Consider the following 22,602-nt stretch of genomic DNA (forward strand, 5'->3'; position numbering starts at 1 on the left):
GGCCTGACAAGACAAAAGTTGAACTTTTTGGTGTGTGTGTCCCATTACGTCTGGCGTAAAAGTAATGCCGCATTTCAGAAAAACAACAGTAAAATAGCAACAGTAAAATATGGTGGTGGTAGTGTGATGGTCTGGGGCTGTTTTGCTGCTTCAAGAACTGCAAGATTTGCCTTGATAAATAGAACCATGAATTCTGCTGTCTACAAAAAATTCTGAAGAAGAATGTCTGGCCATCTGCTGGTGACCTCAAACTGAAAGCAACTTGGGTTCTGCAGCAGGACAATGATCCAAAACATACCAGCAAGTCCACCTCTGAATGGATGAAGACTTTGGAGTGGTCTAGTCCAAGTCCTGACCTGAATCCTATTGAGATGCTGTGGCATGACCTTAAAAAGGAAAAGCCTCCAATGTGGCTGAATGACAACAATTGTGCAAAATTCCTCCCCAGCGCTGGAAGAGACTCATTGCAAGTTATCACAAACGCTTGATTGCAGTTGTTGCTGCTAAGGGGGGCCAACCACTTATTAGCTTTTTCACACAGGGCCATGTAGCTTTGGATTGTTTTTCTCCCTTAATAATAAAAAGTTTCATTTAAAAAGTGCATTTTGTGTTGAGTTGTGTTGTCATTGACTAATATTTACATTTGTTTGATGATCGAAAAACATTTAAGTGTGACAAACGTGCAAAAAAATAAGAAATCAGGAGCGGTGCAAACACTTGTTCACACCGCTGTATATACAGTATTCCAAGTGGCGCCCTAGTCTTAATTCTGAGAAAGCAGTCGGGTGATTATCTTGAATCAAAACACTTTTTAAGCAACCGCACGCCACTTAAGACAATGACAGGAAGTCCACAGAGGCAGCAGAACCCACAGAAAAGGAAAAGCTGCAACAATACAAGCAGTAGCAGATACAGAAAGCTGTTTTCAATGTTGTCAGTTTGAGGCCGTGAACCCTGGAGGAATGTCGACTTGCAGGCATGCCTAACTGTCATCAGTGGCAGTTATTACCTTTCCAAACTGACAAGTAACAATCAAGTGTGAGTGCATGGCTGGGAGGCGGGGTGACTGGTTCAGGGACACAACAGAAGCTCGAGCCTATCCCAGCTAGGCCTGCCACGATAATCAATAAATCAATTAATTGCACGATAAATAAACACAATGATTTTGCCAGAGTGAACGAGCAATCTTTTTATAGCAATAAAGCAACTACAACGATAACTATATCAAATTTTATGTCAAGGGATATACATTTTGGAAATATGGGCCATTATTTTATTAGAAATCCCCCAGTTTTGACATGTTTAATGCTCTCCCACGCTGCCCAGATAGACTACTATACAGTATTTTTGCCCTTTTTCCTTCACCTCATATTTGCTCCCAAATGCTGATACTATGTGGGAATGCATACAGGTAAGACTTGATGAAATTATTGAGTGCATATTTGTTCGGTACACAACCTCTCTGAAAAACAAAGTCCAGGCTTGTACTGGTGGATGGTGGCTCTGTATTCATTGAGTGCTTTTAATTTGATGTTCCTGTCATCTGTCATAGTTTTACACAATACATATTAAATATGATCAATTAGATGACTAAAATGCACGTATGTTTTGTTGATGTGTTGAAAATCTTTCCCGGTGTCTAGATAGCCATGGTCACATGGACACAAGCCCCAAATAGCTGTCCTCGGCTATGCCTGCCAGTAAATAGCAGCTCATAACCCAAATTTGATCTCGCAGTTCAAAGCAAAAAATCAGCCGAGAGACGTCTTGCATCTAATAATTAATTGGGACACTCGTATGCCAAAGTACCACTGTATAAAAGACAATCAAAAAATACCGGCAGTGCTCCAGTACCTTATCGCTTTTCTCTGACAGGCGACGTAATACGTGACAGGTCAGATCACAGCGACAGTAGATAAAAATAACTTTGGTCTTGTTGCGAGAGCCATCTGCCACAGCATTGAAGCTAAAATAAGTGCCGTTAAAGGAACCTTCCATTAATGCGTTAACTTTGACAGCACTAATAAATACACATAATTACATGTCCAAAGTGCATTTTAGAGGAATTTATTAAGGTATTTTGTCAATGAAATGAGGAAGGACATAATAACCATGCAAATAATGCATACATTAAAATTAATAAAAAATTCAAAGACCAGATCTGATATTTCACTTATGCCAAAGTGGAAGATGATAAAAATATTCCTCAATTTAACTTCAAAACTAAATAAAAAGTCATACATTGGTTGTGTATTAATGCAATTTTTGACTCCCTGTCTGCGATCCACCCAGGATGGATCCACGACCCACTTTTGGGGCCTGGCCCAACAGTTGAGAGCTACTGCTACAAAAGATGCCAAATGCACACCGACAGGAGACCACAGTCCTAATAATCGTATCAATAATCATACCAAATCCTTATGTGCTCACCTGTTTGGGAAAACCCTGCCAACACTCTCTGTAGTCCCAGAACCACGGAGACTGGAATGTCACAAGATGAGAACATGAGTCTTCACAACAAACAAACTCTCATCTTTCAAGTACAAACATACTAGAAGCAACATGAGATATGAGTGTTTATTTATTATTATTACACTACAATAAGAAAGTGTTGTTACAGTAAAAGAGCTTGTAAATGTTTACATTCAGCTCTTGTATTGCATCTCATTAGATCCGATTGTACGGTTGTTAATGATCAAGAAAGCCAACAGACTTACATCAAGCAAAGACGCGAGCCCTGCTGTGAAAGCTGCAAGGTAGAAGACAAAACGCCAGCTGCAACACAAGAAAAAGCACCACGCATTAGGTCACATGAGATTTTCAAGAAATTATTATTTTATGAATTTGCCTTTTGACAAAGGATTTGAAATAGTGTGATTGATGTGTAGAATTTCAGCTTTAATTTAAAAGGTTTCACCCAAACATGGCATTGATTTACCATTCAGGAATGGTAGTGTGCTAGTGTATTACTAAAGTACAAACTCAACTTTTTTTTTGATCATCCAAAAGTCCAGGGAAGAAAATCAAGTGTCATAATTTTCATGTCGGCCTTGCACTCTTAGTGCAGCAGCAGCGGTGGAGCCAGAAATTGTTCATTGGGGTGGCCAAGGTGAGACCATTACTCACATAGGGGTGGCAATAAGTTGATACCTGAAATGTCTAGATGGCCAGTGGGGTGTCCGGAGAGTGACCAGGGGTTGGCCACGAAATAGTGTGATTGATGTGTAGAATATATCATATCTGTTGTGAAGATATTGGATACAGCATCAGCAATTAGCTTCTCGACGTGGCTGTAAACAACATTGTACAACTCACGTGAGCTAACGTGAGAAATAGTGGGGCCGAGGAGTCAAGCCTGCTGCGTCTGCCTGCCACTATTTCCACGTTTTTTTTTTTTGTTTTTTTTTTTAACATTCCCACTACCCCTCTTCACCATTAGAGGTCACGACCTGCCACCCTGAACACGGTTCAGCAAAGCATCCGCTCAAGCACAGGTATGTCCTGCGTGTGGACTGTTATGTCAAGCGGACTTGCTGCTGCAGCAGCTGTGGGCACACAGGGCTCAAAGTCTATAAACTCCTAAACTTTGCATAGAAAAAACACAAATGTTGCTCAGATTGAAGTTACAGATATCCGCCACCTCCTGGTGGAAAGTATTAACTGCACGAGGCAGCAAATTCAGCAATGTTTTGCAACTTTGGTGCTTGAAGGGTTATATCGACTTTCATTATATGAAAAAAAAAAAACAAACCCGATACCCATATTGACTGATATTACGTTTTTATGCCAATATCGGGCCGATAATAACGGTGGGTCGATATTATTGGACATCCCTAGTAATAATATCATGGAGACTGTGGTTTCACAGTTACAGTACAGATGGCCCTCTGAGGGCAGCCAGAACTGTGATGTGGCCCACCGTGAAAACGAGTCTAGAACTACAATTTCAGTGTTTTCCCCAGGACTACAGTCTATCTGTGGCGCTGGGTTTCAGCGTTACGAAGCCATCTACGGTACGGACTTGTAACGACAAGCTCCACAGACAATCCCGTTATAATGGGATTGTGAGCGGCCTGCCACAAATAAACGACTCATCTCCACGGAGATGCCTTCGCTTTCTCTACCTTCACTCGCGGCCTATTCAATTCATTCACTTCATTTCTTGACTGACTCGTATTTCAAATCCATTGTGGGTGATGGTGCGGAAGATCATTGGACTGAGACTGACGAGGCCTCGCAGAACTTTTTGGTGTTGCTGGGTCGGTCCTGGTTTCGTCTGTGCCTGAACCAGGTTTGAATCTTTGCCTGGGAGAGTCCACACTGCTTCCCCAAGCTGGCCACTTCACTCTGAGGGAGCACAAACACAGCACTGAATCAACATCAACTGCCGAGAGGCAACATTTATTCAACCTTTTGGCTGACATTTCTGTTGCCATTTCATTCCAGGAAATGCAAATTAGGCCTGATTGTTGATTCGACCTGCTCTGTTTGTTCTTCCTGATAAGTAATACAGGGTAATACAGTCTTCATACTGTCTTCACTACAATGAAAACATATTGTTTTTGCATGCATATGACCCCCAAACACACACACACACACACACACACACACACACACACACACACACAGCAGTGTATTTTTGTTTGATATCACACTTCCTCTTAAGTCCTAATGGGTGCGAAACCTTGCTTGCCTGCACATGAAGGCTGATGTTGAAACCCAGAGAAGGGTGGAGATGTGAACCTGTAATGTGTCTGAAACTCGTCTGTTCACTGATGACATGAATGGAATGGAAAAAACAGTATCTGCAATTAGTTGTTCCACTTATACAGCAATTACAATACCGTCGCGCACCACGCTTGTGTTTAGGATTCCTGATAAATTGGTGACCGGGTACAAGAATATTCCTGCACAAAAACCCAGACAATGCAGATAAAATTAAGAGCTTTGGCATAAAAATGATAAGCATGTTTGTTTATCTGACCATTTTCCAGCCACCTAAATGGTTTGGAATAAACAGGACAGTGAACAAACCGGGCCTAGTTCCATATAAACAACACACTCCGGATGATGGTGGCAGTGTGGTCTAGTGGGTCTAGCACCAACCGTTGCCTCACAGCAAGGACAAGGGTTCAAAGCAGCATCTCAATAGCCACAGCATCTCAATAGGATTCAGGTCAGGACTTGGACTAGACCACTCCAAAGTCTTCATCCATTCAGAGGTGGACTTGCTGGTGTGTTTTGGATCATTGTCCTGCTGCAGAACCCAAGTTGCTTTCAGCTTGAGGTCACCAACATTCTCCTTCAGCACAATTCATGCTTCCATTTATCACAGCAAGTCTTCCAGGTCCTGAAGACCATCACACTACCACCACCATATTTTACTGTTGCTATGATGTTTTCTGAAATGTGGCGTTACTTTTACGCCAGATGTAATGGGACACACACATTCCAAAAAGTTCAACTTTTGAGTATTTTCCCAAAGGTCTTGGGGATCATCAAGATGTTTTCTGGAAAAACTGAGACGAGCCTTAATGTTGTTTTTGTTCAGCAGTGGTTTTGGTCTTGGAACTCTGCCATGCAGGCCGTTTGTGCCCAGTGTCTTTCTTATGGTGGAGTCATGACCACTGACCTTAACTGAGGCAAGTGAGGCCTGCAGTTCTTTGGATGTTGTTGTGGGGTCTTTTGTGACTTCTTGGATGAGTCGTGGCTACGCCCTTAGGGTCATTTTGGTTGGCCGGCTGTTGACCGCAGTTCCATCCTTTGGCCATTTGTGGATAATGGCTCTCACTATGGTTTGCTGGAGTCCCAAAGCTTTAGAAATGTCTTTATAACCTTTTCCAGACTGATAGATCTCAATTAATCTCAGTTAAGTTATGTTTTAACAGGGGGGGCTATCACTTTTCCACACAGGGCCATGCAGCTTTGGATTTTTTTCTCCCTTAAGAATAACAAGTTTCATTTAAAAACTGCATTTTGTGTTCAGTTATGTTGTCATTGATTAATATTTATTATTTGTTTGATGATCTGAAACATGTGTGACAAACATGCAAAAACCTAAGAAATCAGGAAGGAGTGAACACTTTTTCACACCACTGTATTTCAAGAAAAAACTGCATCTCATCTTTGTGATATACTGTTGGTGAAAAAGCTTATTATTAGTATCAACTTTGGTCTTTTTTCCTATTTCTGCTTTTTTTTTAATTTGCAAATATTTCACCTTTCTGTTTAAATATTTTATGTAAATGTTCTTCTTGTAACATCATGACTTCATTCCCATATTTTGACTTTCCCATAATCCTATGACTTTTTTCACTACCTAATTGAAAAACTACAACTTTTTTTTTCATAATATTCCGACTTTCAAATAACATCTTTTTTGTTTAAAATTGAACCTTTATACCACTAAAATTACATTATGATTCCTCATAATATTATGTGTTTATTCTTTTAAAATTGCACCCTTTCTTCTCATTAGAATACAACTTTTTTCACTTCATATTTTGACTTTATTTCTGTAAAATTACAGCTGTTTTTTTTTCCAATTCTGCTGGATTTTTTCATTTTTTCATTTTTTAAATATTTCAACTTTCTTCTTGAAAGTTTTCTTCTCGTAATTTTGACTTTATTCCCATAATATTTGGACATTGTAACTTTTTCCGCAACCTAGAAAAAGTACAACTTTTGTCATTGTTTTGTATGTTTCTCATAATATTACGACTTTTTAAAAAATAGGGTCTTTTTTCTTTAATATTTAAAGTTTATGCTACTAAAATGACATTATTTTTTCTTATTTATTCTCTTAACTACAACTTTATTTTTGTAAAATTGCTGCTGATTTTTAATTTTTTGCAGTTTTTCTTGTTAAATAATATTTTTAGAATGTGCCACAAGCCAATAAAAAAAAAAAAAACACCGTGGACCACAAATGGGCAAATTAGTATGTTTTCACCGCGTTGTGTTTTACTGTTTGTTATTTCAAACGTGCTTTTCATGCTGACGTCGTGCAAGTTCTGTGTGAAATAAGGGCGAGAGGCACGTGTATTCTTGGTCCCAGCTCGTCTTAACCATCAACAGACAACACACTTCTGGCCTTCAAAGTAAAAGCACTGTTCACCACTTACTGTCTAATTGTGTAAACAAAATAAGGGTGCATTGGTGACTACATCTTGCACGGGTGTTACAGTTTGTTGAGGATTTTAGAAGAGTTAGTCAAGCTACATCCATTTCTGTACTGTAATATAGGGCAAAATTGCCCAATGATGTATTGCATTGATAAATGTACGGATTTTTCCATTTAATTAGCAGCCATTTTATTTGCTATCACAAAAGTACAGGCCCTATGCTGGTAAAATAAGTGTAAAAAATAAAACGGCTTTCATAGGGTCTTAAATTTGTATCGGGACATCCCTACTTTTTAGTAATAACAGGGTATCCGCAGAGTCTTAAAAAATCTAAAATCCAATTATTTGAATTTAAGGCCTAAAAATCTCATAAAATGTCTTAAATATGACTTTGAAAGGTCTTAAAAATTTACTACTGTTACTTTTATTTAAAGCAAATGCATACACTTCTGGCTGTTAAATATTTTGATTTTTGAGGACGCTACAACATAACTTACAAAATGGAACTAAAGTACTAAAGTGGGGGCGTAACGATCGGTTTTAATAACAATCCGATTCGTATCATGTTTCGTGGTTGCCGATACGATTTAAGAACGATACGGGTTCATTTAGAACGATACAATCCGAAACGATTCACTAACTTTTTGCCAAAAATTCAACAATGTGACTGTGAAATAAATACCGCGATACTGGACAGTGCAGGTGACGTTTCCTAGATTTCCGTGGTTTTTTGTAAGGGAATTAGGTATAAATTCATTATGGATAGAAACAAAAAAAGTAAACAACAATTAATGGCAAATGCATTCACATTTTATTTGAATAACGTGCAACCAACACTTCCGGTTGAATCAACAGTAGGTTAACCTTTTCTGCTCTCATTTTCAATATTCAATACATTTTCAATAAAATTAGTAAGTGCAACCAACATTTGTACAGCAGGTTTACCTGCTACTTCCGCTTTTGTTTTTCAACCAAAAAATAATACAATAATTAATATCAAAATAAAGTGCATGCCTTCAGGTTGAATTAACAGTAGGTTTACCTGCTACGTTTGCTGTTGTTTTCATAGAAATAATACAATAATAATACAGCATTAATATAAAAAAATGAAGTGTAACCAGCTTCTCTTCAGGTTAAATGAGTAGTGGTTGAACCTGCTACTTCTCTTATTTTAATAAACAAACAGCAGTGCACTAATATTTAACCAAAGATCAAGTGTAGTCAACTACTCTTCAATGACTCTACAGATTTTTTTTTTTAAATATCAACTGATCAACATGTTCTGGCTGCACTATGTGCGTTCACTATGTCGCCAGCAGTACTAAAAACTCTAAAAAGCTAACTAAAAAACTCTGATGGCACACTGGTGCCGAGAATACAAAGGTATCATTAAGCTATGGTTGAAAGTAGAGGTAGCTCTTTCTCCTGACATGTCCACCACTTCATGGCATTTTCAGTCAAAGGCAACGCATCTTTTGCTCGCTACCTTATGACCTATGCTCTGGCTGTCTCGCTTGTGGATTTTCTTTCTCTTTGGGTGAAGAAATCTCCAATCAGTGCATCTAAGACTTTCTTCTTTGAGGGAAGTGACTCATTTGGACTTATTTAGAACATCCCCCCCTTTGCAAAAGCCAAAGTGTTTCCACACACTAGACTGCAATGGTAGCTTAATTATTTGTTTGTTTGTCCTCTGCCGTCATACTATGTTTTGTTGTCTGCTGGTGTGTGGCGACGATGTCAGAGACAGGTAGACTGAATCGAGTAACGTTTAACGTCTTTATTTAATGATAAAGACGTGTGATAAAAGTGTGATAAAGTGATAAAAAAACACATCCATATAAAGCCTGCCGTGCTTAAATCCAGTGCTATATTTCCCAGTATCAATGCAATCAATTGATTACCTTAGATGTTAGATGTTGATCGATATATGTCATCCGGAATAGCACAGATCGATGTACTTGGATCATAGGAATATAAATCGATACATTGATGTAGTAGATGAATCGTTACACCCCTATACTAAAGTAATTTATCAAGACCAATAAATTTGATATCGATTGAGATCCAACTTTCCTTCATGTCTTTTGTACATTTTTTTGCCAGTGAGGACGTGAAATGGGTCTTAAATTGTATTCATTATGGTCTTAAAAAATTCTTTAAAAGTCTTAAATTTGACTAGTTGAAACCTGCAGAGACCCTGAATAAGAGGAACACGGCTGACTGGGATTGGATGAGATGTTGGCATGTTTTTACATAGCATCAGGATGAGATAGGTAGGTTGGTTGGTTGGATAGTCGAACCTCAGCTACAGGAGGTGCAATCGTGCAATTTGGTTTTCGTCCTAGTCGCGGAACACTGGACCAGCTCTACACCCTTGGAAAGGTACTGGAGGGTAAATGTGAGTTTGCCCAACCAGTCGACATGTGCTTTGTGGACTTGGAAAAGGCGACCGTGTCCCTCGCGGTGTCCTATGGGGCGTGCCCCGGGAGTACGGGATTGATGGCGCGCTACTACGTGACATTCGGTTCTTGTACAATCGCAGCAGGAGCCTGGTTTGCATTGCCAGCAGTGAGTCCAGCCTGTTCCCGGTGAACGTTGGCCTCCGCCAAGGCTGCTCTTTGTCACCCATTATGTTCATCGTTTTCATGAAAAGAATTTCTAGGCGCAGCAAATACGTCGAGGGAGTCCAGTTCGGGGGCCTTAGGATCTTATCTCTGCTATTTGCAGACGATGTGGTCCTGATGGCCTCATCGGGCTGTGACCTTCAGCGTATACTGGGACGTTTTGCAGCTGAGTGTGAAGCTTCTGGGATGAGACTCAGCACCTCCAAATCCAAGGCCATGGTTCTCATTCGGAAACAGGTGGATTGCACTCTCCGGGTTGGCAGTGAGATCCTTCAAGTATCAAGTATCTCGGGGTATCTCTTGTTCACGATTGAGGGAAGCAACTGGAAGCATCTGCAGCAACGTGGTCGCTGTACCGGACCGTCGTGGGGAAGAGAGAGCTGAGCCGGAAGGCAAAGCTCTCAATTTACTGGTCGATCTATGTTCTCACCCTAACCTACGGTCATGAGCTTTGGGTCGTGACAACGACGAACGAGATCGCGGCTACAAGTGGCTGAAATGTGTTTCCTCCGTATGATGGCTGGACTCACCCTAAGAGATAGGGTGAGGAGCTCAGTCATCTGGGTTGGGCTCAGAGTAGAGCTGCTGCTCCTTCACATCGAAAGGAGCCAGTTGAGGTGGCTCGGGCATCTATTCCAGATGCCTCCCGGACGCCTCCCTGGTGGGTGTTTAGGGCATGCCCAGCCGCGAGAAGGCCTCAGGGCAGACCGAGGATAGGCCGGAGGGATTATGTCTCACAGCCGGCCTTGGAGTTCTCCCAGTGGAACTGGAAGAGGTGGCCGGGGACCGGGAAGTCTGGGCTTCCCTGCTGAGACTGCTGCCCCCACGACCCGGACCCGCATAAGCAGAGGAAAATGGGTGGATGGATGGTTTGTTCATTCCTTCCCAAGACAGAAATGAAGGATAAAAGCAACATGTCTGTGGAGATTCTCAGTCATCCAGATCTTGGTAATCCACAAAGTTTGAATCGAGGCAAGTGGACTCCTTTGAGTCCTCTGAGGATGTCCAAATTCTGGATAGGGAAGACCTCGGGTTTGAAAGAGGTGTGAAACAAGCCATTTACGTCAGAGCCTCTCTATCGTCTGCTTACAACAATATCCTGACATCTCTTGATCTCCTGAAAGACTGTCTCATTCCATGGGAAGAGAGGCCACTAATGAGCTGTTTCAAGAGAGTTTTATTGTCACGTGCCGTTTGTCACCAGGCAGACAAACGACCAATTGTTATGTACAAGCCACGCCTGGCAACAACAGCAACAGCCCAGTGGGACACACACCCACCAGAGACATAAATAGGGAGACTGCACACTTGAAATTTAGAATTGAAGAAGCCTTTTGGATTGAAACGTCCAGTTGCCTTTCATTTAGCCTTTGCGGATTAAGGTTAAAGGCCATTCATTACCATCTACTGCCTCGTTAAGTGTCACAACGCATTCTGCTGAATGCAGAAACAATTGCTTGAGGGAAGCCGTTTTTTTTTGGGGGCAAATGTGAAACCCCACTGTGACCTTTCAGAGAAGCCAATTTATCCAGTGAAGGTCATACAGAGCGTCTCATTAGTCTGCATGTCGACCTTTTGCACACGCTCAGAACACAAACACATACTTGCGTCGGCTGCCGCGACTTCTGTTTGTAGAAGGTCTCCAACTTCGGAAGAGGCGCAGCTTGAATCCGAATCCGATCCTTCACGCCCAAACGTTTGCTTAACGGGACAGCGATGACCCTGGGGAAGGACAGACACAGAATACAAGGATCAATTGCTGAGCCTTCTTTAATATTAACGACATCAACAGCTGCCCAACGTGATGCAACCGTGAGACACGACATGAAAAAGACACTTGATCGCCGTCTCACCCACACACACGCAGAATGACGGGGAAGAAGAAGGACAATGTTGTTGTAAACACAAGAGCTTGATAACTGTGGGTGTGTGTAACACTATCTCAGAGATAATCATCCTGACATCGGCGAGGAGGGTGATCTCTGGAAGAATGAGAAGGTCAAGAAAGCACACACACAAAGTCTCTGGTTACAGGGTCAGGCCCCCCCCTAACATCTACGTAACTGGTCTTCTTCACGTCTGTATTGCAACACACACACACACACGCTCATGTGTTGTCGACAGGGATTACGCAGTGATGACGCCAGGCCAGCTGGAGTCATGTTCAGTATTAGGGCAGATAAAATGGCATCTGGTGAGATACAGCGTGTCAAACTGGCCTCCTATCTACTCCTCCGTCTCACGTCACTGCATGTCATTGTCGGCGTCTGCGCTACTCGCAAGCTGTCAGCCAGCAGAACCAGTCATGTGCACACGTACGTTGCCTTTTACCTTTTCCTGAACCACTCGACTTCCTCCGACCTGTCACGTTTATTTGTGTTGGAACAACAGATCAGATAATAATAATAGCATCTCTGTTGTGGCCATGGTGATCCCCGCAGCCCCTATTTTAGTCATCTATAACAGCCGTCCCCAACCATAGGGAAACTTGCAGGTGAAATGCTAAAAAATAAGCACTTAAAAAAAATATATTTTTAAATAACTACGTCAGATGCATATCAATTTTGGAAATATGCGCCATTATTTTATTTAAAAAATAATATACAGTTACAAATCCCAAAGTTTTTCATGTTTTTGTTTGTTGTGAGCAGGGACTCGTCATTGGTCTTCGACATTGGTCCTTGAATGCACCATTGTGCTTATGCCAACTGTCCCACGCTGCAGATAGACTACTATACTGTATTTTCCCCTTTTTCTTTCAACTCATATTTGCTCCCAAATGCTGATACTACGTGGGAATGCATAAAGGTACGTTTTGATGACGTTACTTAGTGCTAATTAGGGATGTCCAATATTGACTTATTTGCCGATATTGTGCAACTCTCAATTTCCGATTCTGATATCAACTGATACCATATCAACATCACATATCTCTTGTCGTGGAATTAACACATTGTGGTGACCCACAATATTGTTTTAGACATTCACCAAGTGTACTTCCGTTTCCGCGTCATGAGGTTGTTGTAGCCACTTAGCTGTTGCTAAAGAGTTGTTGCTTGTTGAGTGGAGAGTAAAGTGATTGGTGGCAACTAGCCCGACTCCTGTCTCGTTGTGAATCGCATCTCCGCATTTGGTGACCCTCGATGTGGGTAAAAATGTTGACTGACAACAGTGACACAACAAGGCCGTATCCGCGTCGCTACAAGCTAACGAATTGGCTAACTTCGGTGCTATCTGCGCCGCGACAGTTAAGTTGCCCGACCTATGGCAACACAACCCACACCCGTGGTTTCAACACACTGGAACCCAGTTCCGACTGAGAGGAATAACACAGGATGTGATGAAGTATTTCCACAAAGTGGCCCCATTGGACGCCTCGACGACGGGCAGTACGGGGGCCCATAGGCCTACATACAGCAAAATCGGTTTTCATTATAGACAAAAACCTGATACCGATATTTACCGATATTACATTTTTATGCCAATATCAGGCCGACAATATCGGTGGGCCGATATTATCTGACATCCCTAGTGCTAATGTGTGTATTTGTGTGGTGCACCTCCCTGAAAAACAAAGTCCAGGCTCTGACTGGTGGATGGTGGCTCGGTATTCATTTAGTGCTTTTAATTTGATGTTGTTGCTGTCTTAGCGTCACACAATACATAATAAATAACCTCAATTAGTATGATCCCCCCGGTCCTCGGACATTTGTGGGACATGAACTGGTCTGTCGGTCCAAAAAGCTTGGGGACCGCTGATCTATAATACTGACCGACCAGCCAGGACGCCTCTTGTGTTGTTAAGGCCTGTCTGAGAAAAGTGTATAAAGTATTGTGAGGGCTTTTACAGCCTTAAACCATACATAATAATTGTCAACAAATAAAACTGGCTACTTCACGGATTTCACTTATTGCGGGATATTTTGGGGACCTATACCCCGCGATAAACGAGGGAAAACTGTACTGCATATACCATATAGATGCATATATAGCTTATTATTTACACACATATTGACCACAATTAGTTTAAAAACAATTTACAATATCAAAAAAATGTTTCTCTGCACTTTACTTTGATAACCATGCATCGGAATCGCCTGTCTGCCGTGCCAGCACTTGCTCATCTCATGGAATTATTAAATTAACAGTTTTGCAATGTTCTGGGTTCTGCTGGTTGTTGAAAAACGTGAAATATAAATAAGTTAATAAGAAAATAAGTTACACAAAATTGGTATTTATCATAATAATAGCAAAAATTGCAGACACAGCAGCGGCACGACACAGCGGCAGCAGTCGCATGCAGCCCACCACCACAGCTTCAGAACATCCCAAACCCTGCAACATGACCAACAATAGACATTGCTTGCACATTCAAAGCATGCTTTTGCCAGAGATATAAGGAGAATGTTGACAATAAAGGACTTTTCAACCTACAGCTTCCCCCTTATACGGCACCACTGGCCAATAGCACTTATCATAAATACATACAAAAATTTATAATTAATCCAAGTGATCAGTATCGGCCGATTTCACTCATGAATGATCAGTATTGGAATCGCCAGCATAAAGCCCTGATCGTCGTAACATGGGATATTTACTACACAAAAAGATATTTGAAACTTTTAATTACATACGTGCTTTTTTTGCAAACAGTGCGTGTAATACCGCTAGTTTAACATTAGCCTACCAGAATAGTCATTCATCGCTGTCTTCATCTTCCTCCTGTGTACTAAAACCACTAAAGTCTTCTTCTTCAGACTCAAAATTCTTGTCAGTCTCTCCCTCTGTTTCGTTGTTGCGCTCAGTGTAACTATCGTCCAGGCAAATTAGCCCTTGAGGTTGTGCTGTCCACGCATTAGTCCAGCCTTTCGAACCCGTTGGCGATTGTCAATTTTTTTCACATGGCTGGTACACTTGAGCAAAAGTTGTTAGATCGATTGCCTTTAATTTGAAAGCTGCATCATATGCATTTCTTTGTGTCTTTTCCATGATGAGGGTGTGTGCATGAAGTGCAAAATGACTTATCTGAAGTATAAGGGATGTCACGAGATTAGAATGTGACCATAAATTAGCCGCATCATTGCATAAGCCACAGAGCTCAAAGCGTGACAAAAGTGTCGCAGTTTATACATCGGAAATGACGGTATTTTGGTGTGGTAGAATCCAGGTTAATACCACCCTGCTTTTATTTGGAAGCTTGCTTTGCACTGAACATGACGTGACTGTGCGCAGGTTTTAATGCTGTGTAACCAGACAGTAGTTACAGTGGTGTGAAAAAGTGTTTGCCCCCTTCCTAATTTCTTTTTTTTTGCATGTTTGTCACATTTAAATGTTTCAGATCATCAAACAAATGTAAATATTAGTCAATGACAACACAACTCAACACAAAATTCAGTTTTTAAGTAAAACTTTTTATTATTAAGGGAGAAAAAAATCCAAACCTACATGGCCCTGTGTGAAAAAGTATTTTTTTGTAATGTTTGTGTCCCATTACTTGTGGTGTAAAAGTAATGCCGCATTTCAGAAAAAGATCACACCAACAATAAAACACGGTGGTGGTAGTGTGATGGTCTGGGGCTGTTTTGCTGCTTCAGGACCTGGAAAAATTGCTGTGTGTAAATGTAAGCATGAATTCTGCTGAAGGAGAATATGCAAACCATAGTGAGAGCCATTATCCACAAATGGCCAAAACATGGAACATGGAACTGCGGTCAACAGCCGGCCAACCAAAATGACCCCAAGAGCGCAGCAACGACTCATCCAAGAGGTCACAAAAGACCCCACAACAACATCCAAAGAACTGCAGGCCTCACTTGCCTCAGTTAAGGTCAGTGTTCATGACTCCACCATAAGAAAGACACTGGGCACAAACGGCCTGCATGGCAGAGTTCCAAGACCAAAACCACTGCTGAACAAAAACAACATTAAGGCTCTTCTCAATTTTGCCAGAAAACATCTTGATGATCCCCAAGACCTTTGGGAAAATACTCAAAAGTTAACTTTTTGGAAGGTGTGTGTCCCATTACATCTGGCGTAAAAGTAACGCCGCATTTCACAAAAAGAACATGATAGCAACAGTAAAATATGGTGGTGGTAGTGTGATGGTCTTCAGGACCTGGAAGACTTGCTGTGATAAATGGAAGCATGAATTGTGCTGAAGGAGAATGTTGGTGACCTCAAGCTGAAAGCAACTTGGGTTCTGCAGCAGGACAATGATCCAAAACACACCAGCAAGTCCACCTCTGAATGGATGAAGACTTTGGAGTGGTCTAGTCCAAGTCCTGACCTGAATCCTATTGAGATGCTGTGGCATGACCTTAAAAAGGAAAAGCCTCCAATGTGGCTGAATGACAACAATTGTGTAAAATTCCTCCCCAGCGCTGGAAGAGACTCATTGCAAGTTATCACAAACACTTGATTGCAGTTGTTGCTGCGAAGGGGGGCCATCACTTTTTCACACAGGGACATGTAGCTTTGGATTTTTAAAAATAATAACAATAATAATAAAATGAATAAAAACGTTTAATTTCAAAACTGCATTTTGTGTTGAGTTGTGTTGTCATTGGCTAATATTTACATTTGTTTGATGATCTCAAACATTTAAATGTCACAATCATGCAAAAAATAAGCAATCAAGAAGGGGTAAATACCTTTTCACACCACTGTATGGAGCTGTCGTGGTTTCACACTGCTTAGCCATTAATAATGACGTTAACAATACTACAACACAACAGCTCTATTTTTCATAGAAATGTCCTAAAAGTGGTTGACCATGTGTGTCAACGTTGGCTTAAGCGGTACTTGCTGGTCGACAGACGGTTTGTCGACAAAAACGGGTTTCATTGTATTTGCGTATGAATAAACAGCGCCTCTGCTGGTTGCAGACAAGTCGTGCACGCTGTGTTGCGTTAACTCATTCAATACCAAAGATGCATGGATCTTTTGCATGTAAAAACACATGACAGCAAGGAGGAAGTGAGAGAGCGTGGAAGAGTGTAGCGTGCAGAAGGTTACGCATTGCAGGGAAATTTTTAGTTCCAAGTGTGAAATTTGTAAATAGTTCATGGTGTTATATTTGTAAATAAATTGTTATTTTGATGTAAAAAAAAACATTTATTGTATTATGTTGTGGTATACTTGTTTAGATATCTGAGCTGCCACAAAAGCAAAACATTTTTGTCAAATGTAAAGCTATGCTTGAAATGTATCTTTTCACAAAAAGTTGTTTTAATCCCTATTTTAGTTGGGAACTGCTATTTTCCTAAAACTTACCTATGTTCTACTGCCTGTTACCAAAGTAAGGAAAAAGGTAGAAACAAACTTTTGTTTCTGATGAAAGATGGAGGTCTAATGTTTCTTTTGGTAGGTTCCATGTTTGTATAACCATACCACACAATATTCTGTGTGCCTTGAGAAATCAGTCAAAACCATCTAAAATGGCCGCTAGTGAAGGGGTTGTCTTTTGAAAAATGGCTGGGATTGAATGAGTTAATTGCTTGAAAATGCAATTTATCAACTACTAATCCACAGAACCGTTTACTTCATCATATTTTTGTTTGGAAAATTGGTCTAATTTGGGATTGTTTAGTCTCGGAAGAGGTCTGTGCTCTCCTGAGTGCCATTCAAGATTGATTATGCGTTGTTTGACACATTACTGCCTAGCTTGTTTTTATCCAGAAAGTGTACTGCAGACACCGGGCGCCATGTGTGAGACGTGAAAGCGTCACAAAGTGGGGATTATCTGACATGACACTTGAACCGTCACTGTCACGTGTAATCCTTTATGAAAAGCTCGCCGGGGAATGTTTTGCTGACTGATGCGCCGGCTAATTGTTTCAGCTCCTCCAAAAATCATCAGCCTTCACTCGGCCATAAATATGTAAACACCCTGAATACCTTGCACGCCACCACCAATTCCCTCACGTCATCGTCACAGTATTGTTTGTTTCCGTCCTTTCTCCACGCACCACTGGGAATATTGTCATTAGTACAATAAAGCTTGTGATGGATGGGAGCAGAACCACAATAAAAACAATTACCACAATCCCAGCTTTTACTGCAGCCTCCTGATCTACTGTATGGTCAGAGCCTTTTAGATGAGCAGATGCAGTCAGCAGCTAAAAGTGTCTACTCATGATGTTCATCTCCCCCCTGCATGTCTGATGTACACCCTCCAACCACACACACACACACACACTAATAATGCAGCAAACCGGCCAGCGTGACAGGCACACGTCGAAGGAACTCAACACCACAATCATTACAACAATACTGTAGGTACATCTGCACAAGCTAATGACATCCAATACAAAAGCCGTAACAGGAAGATTTGGAAAAGATAATAATGCTCTGTTTTCATTGATACTGTCAGAATGGGCCGCCGTACTTCAACTTGGCAATGCGCACATTTGACAAGTCACATCAAGCTAAGTCAAGTCAGTTTTATTTATATAGCGATATAGACAAATTTATTCACGACATCACCCTGTCGCATTGAAATACACATACTGGGGGTGTCATGAGACATTCAGTTCACGAGATGAGACAGGATACGAGATTGGGTCTACGAGACGAGATTTTAACCTGACTTTTAAGAAAAGTACAATGAAAAAAGACAGTATACGACAATATATTGCAATCTACGAATTAAATGTTTACTACCTTAAACTCTCCCGCACTCTGTGTGTATGCTAGCGGCCCCGCCTCCACCCAACGAAACAAAGAGACTGTATGACTGACAAAAGGCCTCACTCCGTTCATGCCATTGTTCTATGCAACAAACATGCCAAGGTGCTGAAACCAATGCATAGAGTGAACTCTCTTCCTGCCCGTTTGGAGGCAGGAAACGAGGAAAACACGCATGCACATGGCAATATATTGATTATCCAGTTCATTTTCATTTATTGTGTGATTAAATTACATAAGCATAATAGCATTTTTAGCCATCAAGTAGACACTTGCTGTTAGCATGCTAACATGTTAGCATAGTAGAATTTTTTTCAGTTTTTATAAGTAGAACTCCAAACAGTTTGCGCTCTCATGCTAAGTGTTAGCATGTTAGCATTGCTAGCATGCTAAAATGAGCATAGTAGCATTTTTAGCCATTTTCATGGGTAGACACTTATATAAACACTAATCACTATTGTGCTAGGTGTCAATTAATTAGTGTTTTAATTTATTTATCATTATTATTTTTTATAATTTATTATCATCCCAGGCCTAGTGCCCATGAGACATTTTTTTCAGAATGAGAAAATTCATCTCGCAAGATCTCGTGACACCCCAAACACATACGGTAATAATTCTGCATTCTGGACCTCGGAGGCCTTAAATTTTGCGCCCAATGCCACTGCACCCTCACTCACCCCATGCTCCATTTACAGCCTACATCACAACCAGTCGTACGCAGGAGGGCTCACGTGTGACGTGCTGATTTTCGAGCCGTAGACTGGCCGCAGACTGGCCACAGAGGTTCTTTGTCATGTCAAACCGACTTTACGGGCGCTTACGTTTTTTTCAGGTTGCAGGACAAACATACACACTTAGTACGTCTTCATGCGTCATCCGTACAGCCAACATGTGTCTTTCGTATGTTTTGACGGTGTCAGGTTTGAGCAAAACGTCAATTTTCACCTACCTTGCACTTGCAGACTCCTATGTGTGTCATGCACCACACATACGTAACGCAACTAATTTATTTCGTACGTCCTCCATGCGTGTCGAGCTCTCACTCCTTCATGGTCCAAATCGTATGTCCGGTTGTGACCTGGGCTTAACACCGGTTAACCACCGAGTCCCTTTTAGTTTCTGGATGCGTGGTCTACAAAGGCGAATAACCACCAGCGGCAGGACCAAAAACTTCGGCATTAACAGCTGTTGCTGTAGGCAACCTCCTGATGCAGTTTTTAATAACGCCACAATGTATCACGAGTCGTCAACGTCAAGCAGTTTTATCTACGACAGTCAAGTGGCATTTCAAATAATCCCCGGTTTGTGATTCTCACCCATTTGTCTACTGTATACTGTATTCTATGCTAGATTAAATATAAAATTCTAACTAAATTAGAACTTTGAGTGTGTTTAAACAAGAGAGAAATGTGCGAAAATGTGAATGCAAGTCTGAGAAACGTGTGCTTTTACGGCCTTAAAACATATATAATTGCAAAAAAATATATAGTTGGCTACTTCACGGATTTCACTTATGGCGGGCCATTTTGGGAACCTATCCCCACGATAAACAAGGGAGCACTGTGTATATATATATGTGTATATGTGTGTGTGTATGTATAAACAGCCTATTTCAGTTTGTTATTTTCAATAAATGACTTTTTCAAAATGCTTTTTGTCTCACTCCCCCTTCTTGTTTTTGCATATTGTAGCTCTACTTAAAACCTCATTAAGATCCACATGTGCAAAATGCAAATTCTAGCAATTTTTCAAGTGGTTTTAAGATTTTGATCAGGAGTGTACATATAAATGTGTATACAGTCGTCCCTCACCACATCACGGTTGGAATTTCACGGCATCACTCTGTCATGGTTTCTAAAAACATATGAAATCATGCTGTTTCGTGGTTGAATATGGCCTGTTAGTCAAACACACGCACATTTAAATCAAGCATTTTCAAGCATAAAAATGGCAAAATTAACTAAAATACAAATATAAGGCATTAAAAAGACCTTCAATCGGTGACATGTAGTATTTACACTGGTCACTAGATGTCACTAATGTTACTTCAATGTTCGCCGGAACAACAGGCTTTTATTGCACGTTTGAATTATCTCACAACAGGCACAATAATAGTAATCATCATAACATGAGCTAACGTGGCGGCCATAACCTATGCACAGCTAAAACTATGAAGGCCTGACATCACATCCTGTCCTCCACACATCTGAAACACAGTATATATAGTATATATAACACACAGGAGCACGAGCTTTATTTATGTCCTCGTTGGCTTATTTTCTCTGATTATATCTACTACATTGGGTAATAGGAGCTTAAAAGTGACTATAGGGGTGTTATTTCATGTCTAGAGGGCTCTAATAATGTTAAAACCCGTATTTAGAAGGTTCTAAGCAGGTTTTCTATGCTGCAAGCACGAAAATAGTCCACATAATGTATATAGAAGGAACCCTACTTTGCGGATATTCACTTATCACAGTCGGGCCTGAAACCAAACAACCAGAATAAACGAGGGATTACTGTATACTAGGGGTGTCACAAGACACTCAGTAGACAAGACGACACACGAGATTGGGTCTACGAGAACAAGACAAGATGTGCTTTTAACATTACTTTTAAGAAAAGTACAAATTTAAAAAAAATGATGACAATACATCGAAATCTACTCATTTAATTTCTACTACGTTACCAGGAAAACAGACACGCATGCACACGGCAATATATTGATTGTCCAGCTCATTTTCATTTATTGCATGATGAATTTGATTTACTATCGTCCCAGGCCGAGTGCCCACAGGTTTTTTTCTGAACGAGAAATCTTGTGAAGTTTTAGTCTCGCAAGATCTTGTGACACCCTTGCTGTATGGTGTATATTGTTTTTCTTTTTTATCTACGCAATTTAGTGCAATTTAATCCGATGCCCGTCCCTTCGGAATACACAGGACCACCACAGAAGGAAAAATGACAGACCGTGATGAAAAAGTCCATGTAGTATTCCTATTATTGTACCTCTCAAAAACGTATCTGAAGGCGATGAAAGCAAAGGCCACCGGCAAGGTGTAGATGAGATCTCTGGGTAGAGGATAGGGGCCCTTGCCCTGGCCCTCCATCACTTCCATGTCTTCCCAATGCATGCCAGGTGGTAGCCAGTACCTGTCCTGCCACAGCCACTCATTCACCACAGCCTCCATCCTGCCAGGAAGAGGAGAGCAGTCCTTTAACATCACCTGCTTCAATCGTTTCATAGCTACACGCTTCATGTGCTTCACCTATCACGGCAAGAGCAGGTGGCGCGACGACGCATGCACGTGCTAATGACTCGTAATAGCGGTGTCATATTGATTGGCGTGTTGATTACAGCAGTGAAGAAAGCTCCCCCATGCACCCCCCAGTCAAAACAGGGAAAATAAACGACATCGTATTGCAAAGACGCACGATACTACTCCTAATGTTTATCAATCATAACAAGAAGCGGAAAGCACCCCCGCCGTACGCATTTACGACGCACACACAGACGGAGCCACGTCTCAAAACCCGCCTTTTCAATCCGAACACGTCCGTTTGATCAAGCGTCTCCGAAAGAAGACAAATGCGCCATCTCTTACCTGCCTGCGCTCCTTTGAGGAGGATGCCAAGCGCACAGCGTCAAATTGGAAGAGGAGGAGTTCTGCGTGCTTGCTTGAACGGAGGGGCGGGGCAATGACGTCAGCGCGGGGGTGGGGTGCAGGAAGTGGTGGCTCTCGTGCTGTCGGGAGGGTTTTGACTGGTTGTCTACCTTGTAAACTTTGTCAGACTGTTTTATTAGAAAATACATATTATATGCAATAGTATTATACCATATAGAATACATAAATATTGCATCCCGATACAAGAGCTGTCCGGCAGGCATTCATTTTGCCATTTGTGTGTTTTTTGGGTGCAGTTAGCAAATAAGTTGCTGTATAACAGGCGTTCTCATATTTTGCAATGGTCATTAAGTCGTGACCCAGCTTTTCATTGTTATTTATTTAATTTATTTGTATGTTATATTAATGTTGTTTTTATTTTTTCAAACCAAGCAAACGTATTTGTTTTTTGAAAAATTTTTTGAAACATTAAAACACATAATTACATATCCAAAGTGAATTTTAGAGGAATTTACTGAGGCCTTTTAGTAAGCAAATGAG

At 41.1% G+C, this 22,602-nt stretch overlaps 1 protein-coding gene across 3 annotated transcripts in view; it reads right to left on the minus strand.

The window, feature by feature from the left end:
- cers4a (ceramide synthase 4a) overlaps window positions 1-22,106 on the minus strand; it is a 35,459-nt gene extending 13,353 nt beyond the window's left edge. The window contains exons 1-6 of one of the 3 annotated variants that reach the window (XM_054789822.1): window positions 21,706-22,019; window positions 21,446-21,628; window positions 11,353-11,470; window positions 4,229-4,347; window positions 2,718-2,775; window positions 2,431-2,481 (exon numbers count right to left, since the gene is read on the minus strand). In XM_054789822.1, the coding sequence (XP_054645797.1) occupies window positions 2,431-2,481; window positions 2,718-2,775; window positions 4,229-4,347; window positions 11,353-11,470; window positions 21,446-21,628; window positions 21,706-21,773 (597 nt within the window). In that variant the 5' untranslated portion in view covers window positions 21,774-22,019. Of the gene's footprint in view, window positions 1-2,430; window positions 2,482-2,717; window positions 2,776-4,228; window positions 4,348-11,352; window positions 11,471-21,445; window positions 21,629-21,705; window positions 22,020-22,041 lie in introns of those variants that run through there. The other 2 variants (XM_054789819.1, XM_054789821.1) reach the window with 2 other exon arrangements.
- Window positions 22,107-22,602: the final 496 nt, after the last annotated feature.

The sequence above is a fragment of the Dunckerocampus dactyliophorus genome, chromosome 10 (assembly GCF_027744805.1).
Source record: "Dunckerocampus dactyliophorus isolate RoL2022-P2 chromosome 10, RoL_Ddac_1.1, whole genome shotgun sequence".
NCBI lineage: Eukaryota > Metazoa > Chordata > Actinopteri > Syngnathiformes > Syngnathidae > Dunckerocampus > Dunckerocampus dactyliophorus.